We start from the raw sequence: 9,497 nt of genomic DNA, 5'->3' as shown, positions 1-9,497 counted from the left end.
TCTAATTCTTAGAAGAATTTGCTTCCTTTAAACTCTAAACTCCTAATAAGATGAGTGAAGTCCTGCAATTCTAGAGTTTGCTATTGTTTTACTATTTTGTAGATATATAGTCCTACGATCAATATCAAAATAATGAAACATTACCTCAAAAGGAGAGGATGCACCATAATAAAACTAAAGAAACAGAGAGATACACTGAATCTCTTCTATTATCAATTATGATTACATTGTAATTACACCACAATATTTATAAAGGATCTACATCTCATTTTTTTATTATAAAGGTTCAAAGTATTTGATGAATGTTGTTGTTTTACTGTTTTGTTGTATTTCATGCTAGGTTGATTTTGCTTTTTGAATTATAGGTTACAATTTGGCTGGACAATCCTATTATCAGTATCCTTCTTTATTGGCAAAGGTTAGAAATTTTATTCATTTCTTATAGTGTGTGTGGTTAGCATGGAATAATTGAAATTAATTGTGGATTGTCACTATTTGTTGTCTTAAAAAAGTTTTACAAGGTGCATGAATATCATTTTGCTAGTATGCTGTAAGTTTTACTAATTAATCTAAGTTGATAGATTCTAAATGTGAAATCAACATACTTAGTGTTTTCTAATCTTTTTCTATGTTAAATGGTTAAATGTTAACTAATAATAGGATTCATTAATAACTCACCTCCATATAGTATAACATAAACCTGGACTAGAGAAACTAAGATAAGAATGACTTGCATTTCACATATAGAAGAAAACCTTATAGATAATAAGAATATAAGAAGAACCACCCAAAAATAGAAAATATAGATGTGAACTATTTCGAAATATCATAAAAAATCTTGAAAGATCAAGAAATTAAAAATCAAATTTAAATAAAAAGTTATATTTAGCATAAATTTCTTAATAGAATATATATATATATATATATATATATATATATATATATATATATATATATATATATATATATATATATATATATATATATATATATATATATATATATATATAACGAGAAGGAAAGAGAGAACTAACTTTTCAAAGACCCTATTTCATTTCACTCCCATCCATTCCAATCAACCACACTAATCATTGAAATAATTCATTTTAAACTTCCATACATAGCATATTAAAGCAATGAACGACTTAATTTAAGAATAAATTAGAATATTTTTCAAAATGCGTAACTATTAAGCATAAAGTACCGTAGCTAGCAAAATTCTTGTTTGGGTAGGCTAACTTACACCAAGAATGTATAGATGTTAATGACACAGTATAACTATCAAAGTGATAATTTTTTTATTACTTCAATTCAAGTTTGGATAACAGTAATAATAATAGGTAAACCTGCATGCTTATGTGAGTTACCCCTAAAAAAGAGACAAATCATTGACTCCACAAATCAATTAACATATGTATATAAGAACTAGGATCAAATTACTAGCAACTTATAAACACTGTAGTAAATATTAACCAAAAAAGTAAACGAAGTATTCATCATTAAGATGACCGATGTAAAATTGAAACATCTATATTATATCAAATTACTTGCATGTTTATGCCACATAAGGCTGTCAGGGGCGCCATTATCCCTCCCAATCTTCTTCTAATCACCCTCTCCCCATCTTTGTATGATTCCCTTGATAAATAATTAATTTTTTTACTTTTTTTGTTTCTTTTGAAGTCATGGCAATAGATAAATCATGGACTTTTAAACCCCGAAACACCATTGCATATGCAAATGGGTTGAATGTTTTTTTGGATTTTTCTTTTGAACATGGAAATTGTCTTGTCATTAAGTGTCCATGTTCAAAATGTGGATTCAAAAAATGACAAACTAGGGAGATAGCTCACGAAAACTTAACATGTAGACATTTCCCTGAAAACTACAAAACATGGTTTTTCCATGGTAAAGGGCCAAGTGTAAGTGAGACTAGAACTATTAGAAGTGCATTTGTGGTTGAAGATTTATTAGAATCTCAAAATCAAATGGAAGACATGTTAAATGATGCCTTCATCTTTTTGGGTAATAATGTCAATGATTTTGACGAAACTACTGAAGATGCTGGTATGCAAACTAGTACAATGCGAGATGAAGGGAATACAGATTTTGATGTGTTGTTGAAGGAAAATAACCAACCATTATATGAAGGTTGTACAAAGTATTCAAAGCTATAATTCATTTTGAAGTTGTATCATATAAAGTGTATGTGTAGAATGAGTGACAAAGCAATGACGATGATTCTGGAGTTGTTAAATGACGCTTTTGAACATGCTAAGCTTCCTAACTCATTCTATGAGGCAAAAAATGTTATTAGCAAACTTGGTCTTAATTATGTGAAAATACCATCTTGCCCAAAAGATTGCATGTTATATTGGGGTGAAGATAATGAAGGCTTAGAAGAATGCAAACGGTGCAAGACGTCTAAATGGAAAGATAATAAGAAGAAACAATATGCAAAGATATTGCGCTACTTTCCCTTAAAGCCAATATTTCAAAGGTTGTTCACGTGTTCTAAGATAATTGATTCTATAACATGGCATGCATCAGAAAAAGCCAAGATGAATTGATGAGGCATCCTAGAGATTCCGAGGCTTCGAAAAGATTTGATCTATTGCATCCAGAATTTGCAAATGACCCTCGAAATGTACGATTAGGCTTAGCTAGTGATGGTTTCAACCCTTTTGGAAACATGAGTACAAGTCATAGTATATGGCCAGTGGTCCTCATCCCATATAACCGTCCTCCTTGGGAGTGTATGAAGCAAACCTCCTTTGATACAAAATCTTCTTCGCTGTATAGGGGCAAATTTAGTTATATGGGACATCGTTGTGTTTTACAAAAGGATCACAAATTTAGATCCAATCAAGCTCTTTTTAATGGAAGAACTGAGCGAAGGGATGCACCAATTCCTTTGACAAGGGCAGAAATATTTAAACAAGTTGAGGATTTGAATGTTACATTTGGAAAACAATTAGAAACTACAAATTCAAGTAAAAGGTCTCGAACAAACAATGTGGAAGTGGTTGGAGCCCCATAATGGAGAAAGAGAAGTATATTTTTTGACCTTCCTTATTGGGAGACCAATTTGTTGCACCATTGTCTAGATGTCATGCATATTGAGAATAATGTTTGTGACAATGTTTTGTATACTTTGCTTAATGATCCTACAAAATCAAAGGATCATCTTAAAGCATGAAAGGTTCTTAAAGAAATTGGTTTAAGGAAGGAACTTTGGCCAGATGATAAAGGAAGATTTCGGCCAGCTTTGTTTTCATTGTCAAAAACAAAGAAAAAACATTTTTGCAAACATTGAAAAGTGTTAAAATGCTAGATGGATACTCAAGTAACATTTCCTAGTGTATTGACTTGAAAAATGGAAAACATTTTGGCCTCAAGCACAATGATATGTATTATTTAACTGCTCTCAAGTTAAGCCTTATATTCAGTGAGTACAAACCTCTTCAATAAATAAAATTATATTTACAATGTGTTTTTTATGGTATTATTAGTAATATGTTGACATATTGTGCTAGGGAATTTAAAGATCATTTGTGAAGGAGGTCTCAAAGGGGAAAAATTTCTAGTACAGAGATAGAAAGGATAGTTAATAAGGATTTCATAAATGGGTTTCCTCAAAGGGTATGTAGAATGTGTTTTTCTTTTCTTTTTTTTTTTGACAAAATTCTAAATTAAAGTTTTCAAAATATATTACATATAAAATAATTCTTTTAGATTCATAACCCAGACATATCAAATTCAGTGTCAAATGATCTCAAGTATCTAGCTTAAGGTCCCACACCACATGCTAGAAGATTTATTGCCTTCAATGTGAATGGATACAAATTTAGAACTAAAAGTCGAGAACATGGGATGAAAAGTCAAAATAGTGGAGTTTTCTTAACTTCTTCAACATCATGTGTTGCAAGTAGTGTAGACAATAACATTAGAGAAGCAAATTTGGCATATTATGGAAAATTAGAAGATATAATAGAGCTTAATTACTATGGTCATTTTAAAATTACATTGTTCAAATGTAAATGGGTCAACACAACAAAAGATAAAGGGTTTAAGAAAGATCCATGGGGTTTTAATTGTATTATTTTTTCACGATTAATTCACACTGGAGATCGTGAGGAGCATGATCCATATATTGAGGCTTCACAAGCTGAAATGGTCTATTATGTCAATGATGAAGTCAAGAAGGATTAGACAATTGCAGTCCATTTGAAACCAAAAGACTTTTATGACATGGGAGAAGAAGATATTGAGATTTGTGAAGTTCAATCATGTCCCCAACAAGACTTAAATTAGTTTTTAATGACTATGAGCAATTGACATTGTTTAGGGACTATGAAGATGATGACTTATTAAATGAGGACAACTATAATGATGACCTTGATGATAATGATTCAATGTAACAATAGTAATAGTTGTTAGGTATGGCTCTATGTTATAGAACTTTGTCATACATGTTTACCTTATAATTAATTATTGATTTTTTTATTGTAATAATTAATTATTTACATCTTGATTGTTTCATTTTTATGTGCATATATGCCTAGAGCTAAAAGAATTAGGAATTTGCTTAAGGCAGCCAAAGGAACCCCTGAAATTCAACACATTTCACCTAATTCAGAACATTCAGTAGGAAATTATGTGGAGGTTACTTCAGCACAACCAAGAACTGAGCTAGGACAAAAAAGAATTGAATCTGAACAACCAAGAGCTAGACAACCAAAAATTGAATCTGGACAGCCAAGAACTGAACATGGAGAGCCAAGTTGTGAACCTTATTTTCCAGCTTCTAAACCTGCACAACCAACACCTCCATCTTTTGAATCTATTAAGCCAACTCCTGAATCTGAACCTGAAAGAGTAGGTCCTAAAAAAGGAAGGCAGTCAAGCCACTATTGGTCGGTGAAGGCTACAGGTAAATTTAATAATGTGTTTTTGTTTTCATTTATTAAGTGTCAATTCATGTTTTTAAAATTTATAGATGAGCATGGAGTTAGTCAAAATGTGAAGGTCAAGGTTAAGGATGCTCTTTATATGCCTAGTGGATTACGTGTGATCGTAAACTATGACGATAAATATCAACCGATTGGAGAAGCATCCACTTTACTTGCGGGAGTGTGTGGATTGCTAACATCAAATCATATTATGTTCGTTATAAGTTTTGAAAGATGGTCAGCTATGCCAGATACTTATAAGGATAATCTGTGGGAAAGTTCCTTAAAGGTAAAATAACCAGCCATTAAACATCTCTAGCGTTATTTCTTTTATTCAATATAGATTTTGACTAACATTTGTATTATTTGAAGACTCAATTTATTTTCAAGACAAATGAAGACTTAGCAAAAAGAGAAGTTTTGCTTAAAATTGGAAAACTCTGGAGGGAGTATAGATGTAAGCTTTGGAATGAATTTTATGACCCACTTGTTAGCATAAATGAACTCATCAAGAATGTTCCAGAAGGTCTTAATATGGAACAGTGGGCTACTTTTGTTGATTATCGTCTCAAGCCTTCCACAATGGTATAAACTCTTGAATTAATATTTTTACAACCTCATGAATTCGGATATTTACAATAAGCTTCTAATCAATTTTAAATTTGTAGGATTTGTGTAAGAAAAATAGAGATATCAGGAAAAGACAAACTATTCCTCACACTGGTGGTGCTGTGTCTTTGTCAAGAAGAAGGGATGATTTGGTACCTTTTTATTGATATTTTGTTCTCAACTTTGAGTTATATATTCTGTTTTCTTTTTTTTATAATATTTTCTTTGAATATATAGAAAATTGAAACTGGTAGGAATGTTAGGCGAGCCGAACTGTGGAAGATAACTCATAAGAGAAAGAATGGCACCTATGTCAATTATGAGGCTATGGAGATTGGAGTAATTTCTTTGTTAATTTCTCTTTATGCTATATATTAATTGTTAGATTGATTAGGTAGAAGTATAATGTAATCATCATATATTGCTAGTGAGAGGTTCAAATTTGGATGGCTTAGTTTTTGGTAATGATAGAACTTGCTGCTAGTGAGGTAATATGTGGCGTATGAGTTAGAGCAAATTGTTATGATAAAACTGTGGTAAGCTCACAAGTCATAATTAGAAGTATCATTTTTGTGAGGCACATTGATAGAAAAAAACACTAAGCTCATAAGTGTCACTTTGATCACTTTACGTAAATTATCTTGAAATGAATAAGAATAGAATGAAAGGAATTAGATTAAAGCTTAGAAATGGAACTGCATGTTTGATGTGTAGCCAAGTGCATCAAGGTGAGTAGCCATGGCTTTGGTCATTGCCTCTGGACCACAACTTAGTATCTGAAAAAATTTAACCATTTTTATTTCAAATATATGATAATCAATAAACTAGCTACATCTATTCTGAACAATGTAAGAGTGAATTATTTATCTTAAGATAAAAGCACTGTTCGAAATTGGAATTTGTTTAGTAATATGTGTTGTTACTTACCTTTACTAGTTCTACATGACCAATTTGAATTGAATTTTGTTAACCAGTGTAGTTCTGAAACAGTGTTGTGATATATTGTTTAATGACGTGGGAGAAGGTATAGTTGTTGTGTCTTTAATGAAAATGGTTCAAATGTAGCTTTGTCCTTTTACTTTGCAGATTTTAAAAAGTTATTAGGGGATTTGCTTTGTTGTTTAGTTGAAGTTTGTTGTTTGATAATTATTGTTAGCCTTTTGGGTTTGGTGATTCTTGTTCTTAAGGACCACATAAGATTTTACTTGTTCAAGCATAAGTTTTTTTTCTTTTCTATAAGTATTGTTACAAAACAAAGTTGAAAAATCTTTGCCATTTTATGCAGGAAAAAATTGATGATTTGATCATACAAAATCTAGAGTGTGCCTCACATATATCTCCAAATGACTTGATAGGTGTCATATTTGGAAAAGAGCATCCAGGTCGGGTTAAAGGACTTTCAGCCGGAGCTTGTTCTACCATTGTTTTTCAACAATCGACTACAAGATTAAGTGGTGTCAAATTTGCTTCATCTAGTACAGCTTCACCAAGTACGGATGACAACCTTGTGAAGATAGAAAATGAGCTTGCAACTATGAAGAATCATGTGCAAAAGTTGCTTGCCTACATTGCTTCTAAAGAAGACGTCCCGGAAGATCTTGTTGTAATTCTTGTTGGTTTAGTACATCCCTCTACTAATGAGGTATAATGTAGAAAATAATATTACTTAAACTTATTTTATAGTTATCTAATTCAATTACTTATATATTCTCATTATTTATTCATTGTAGGTACCAGATGTTGGGAGTAGCATGCCATCTCCAAATGATGTTATCGGATTAAGTGGTGGAAGCAAACCATTTTAGGATTAAGATAAAAACTTTAGTTTTAGAATTGCATGTTGAACTTGTAATTTTTGTCTTTATTTTGGATACTTGAACATGATACCTTCATGTAATTTTGTTATGTTTGATGAAAGATAATATTTGTTAATTTTTTTGTAATATCATTAATTTTTCTATATTTTAAATTTTTATTATAGAAAATTAACAAAAAGTTACAAAATTAAAAATATATGTGAATAATAATAGTAATGAATAAAATCTTTGAATTGCGACATTTGATAATAGTGGCATGTTATAAACGTCGTAATATAATGTGAGTTGTGACATTTTTAAATGATGAAGGATTATCTTGTTCCTTTTTATGATTATTGAGTATGGTGTGAGTTGATTAAGAAAGCTAAGTGAAATCCCCACTGGACGTTAAGATAGCAAGCTATCTAGATGTGAAGGTTCCTTTCACAAAGCTCAAGAGAAGAAGATGATGGATTGATTCAAAACAAAAAGGAAAATGGAAAGCACATAAACCATAGAAAACCAAGAACAATTAAAGGAAGAAGAAAACATAAAATGGAAAGAAAAGAAATGGTAAAAATGTGAGAAGCACGCCACTACAAGGCTAGGCTAGAAGCCATGGCAACCTTGAAGATGAGTGGATGTGTGCCGTCACTTGCTATGCAAGATAAGGCTTAAAAGTATTCACTCCCAAGGGAGGAAACTCTCACAAATGGTTGAGACACAAGAGTGTTTTTACTTCAAAATGTTCAACCCTTTTACATGTCTAGGACCACCCCTTATATAGAAGAGTTTAGGGGCCTCTAAGCAAATAAAAGATACCTAAGGATGTCTCTACAAAAACCTAACCCTAGCTTCTAGAAACTAGGTCAAATAAGGTTACAAAAAATGAGAGACAAAAGAGCTAACTATGGTGTGTGCAAGGCTAATTTCATTCTAGCACAAAAGGAGACAACGAATGTGTCTCATATGTCTCCAAAAAGTGGCCAAAGTGTGTTAAAAACAAAGGAGACCAAAGGTACATAGGTACACTTGCTTCATGCCTTTTACTTTATGCTTTATGCCTTTGCTTTACTGTCGCCTCCACATCATTTATGCTCCCCAATCACCATGCGCCACCTAGCATTGCTTTCTTACTCCTAATTAACCTACAAAGCAAATAAACATAGATTAGCATGTTGGCTTAAGTCAAGTCAACTATAGTCAACAAGTCAAACCTAGTCAAAGGCCAATCCTTCATCATTAAGTGCCACTATTTTTAGTATCTTTAATTTCTAATTAACAAATTACGACGGTTTTGACTGCCATAATTTAACCCAGAAATCTGCCACTTTATACAATGTGATGAAAGATTATCTTGTTTTCTTTTAGAGTTATGAATATGGTGAAGTTGTTTAAGAAAACTTTTTGAAAATTCCCACTGGACATTAAGATAGCATGCTATCTAGATGTGAAGGTTCATTTCTCAAGCTCATGAAAGGAAGAAGAGAGTTGGATTCAAGTTAACACACACACGGATTCAACAACACTTAAAGAAAAAATGAAAGAAGAAACATTAAAAATGGAAAGCATAGAAGATGAAGCATGGGAGAAGCACACCACTGATAGGGGGGATCTAAGCCAACCAAGCCCTAGAGATGACTGATGGTGCCGCCACTTTCAAGCAAGATAAGGTAAAGGTGAGTTCACTTTTAGGAAGGAGAGCTCCAATCATCATGTGCCACCTAGCCATGCTCTACTTTTTCTTAATTACCTACAAAAACAAGACAAACAAGGATTAGCATGTTGGTTTAAGTTAATCTAATCTTGGTCAAAAGGTCAACTTGGGTTAAAGTCAACAAGTCAACCAAAATAAGTCAACTCTAAACCAACTTAGGGAAGTCAAACTAAAGAAATGCAAAACAAAGATAAAGATGATGGAATAGAAGACTCCCCTCTAGACATGCTTCTAGTGATCCTTCTTGAGGGAGCTTCTAAGGAGGTGGTGGTGGTGGTCACGCCTTCATCATCCTCCCCTTCTTGGAGAGAATTCGACCACAAATTCTTAAACCCTACATCAAAAGGAGAAAGGTCACAAACATTGAATGAGTTACTTATGTTGTACCTTGGGGGTAAGTCTAACTCATAAGCATTGTTGTTA

The 9,497-nt window shown here is 32.2% G+C and overlaps 1 protein-coding gene across 1 annotated transcript; it reads left to right on the top strand.

Moving 5' to 3' along the window:
- Positions 1 to 1,988: 1,988 nt before the first annotated feature.
- LOC146886342 (uncharacterized) lies at positions 1,989 to 7,366 on the top strand. The gene is made up of 10 exons (XM_085673401.1): positions 1,989 to 2,161; positions 2,551 to 2,796; positions 4,349 to 4,417; positions 4,566 to 4,933; positions 5,000 to 5,241; positions 5,325 to 5,537; positions 5,621 to 5,713; positions 5,799 to 5,900; positions 6,847 to 7,203; positions 7,292 to 7,366. Exons 1-10 carry the CDS (start codon positions 1,989 to 1,991, stop codon positions 7,364 to 7,366), a joined length of 1,938 nt encoding a protein of 645 aa, XP_085529527.1.
- Positions 7,367 to 9,497: the final 2,131 nt, after the last annotated feature.

This window comes from Vigna unguiculata, chromosome 5, assembly GCF_037176805.1.
Source record: "Vigna unguiculata cultivar grain cowpea cultivar isolate G323 ecotype 2 chromosome 5, ASM3717680v1, whole genome shotgun sequence".
In the NCBI taxonomy this organism is placed as follows: Eukaryota; Viridiplantae; Streptophyta; class Magnoliopsida; order Fabales; family Fabaceae; genus Vigna; species Vigna unguiculata.
Note: the sequence above shows the minus strand (reverse complement) of the source record. Positions and strands in the feature narration are given on the sequence as shown.

Excerpts from the sequence above, each read along its gene's own strand:
- LOC146886342 (XM_085673401.1), top strand. The coding sequence starts at position 1,989 with ATGGAAGACATGTTAAATGATGCCTTCATCTTTTTGGGTAATAATGTC. Across the intron at positions 4,418-4,565 it reads CTTGATGATAATGATTCAAT|AGCTAAAAGAATTAGGAATT; the intron begins GTAACAATAGTA and ends ATATATGCCTAG. Across the intron at positions 5,242-5,324 it reads TGTGGGAAAGTTCCTTAAAG|ACTCAATTTATTTTCAAGAC; the intron begins GTAAAATAACCA and ends TATTATTTGAAG.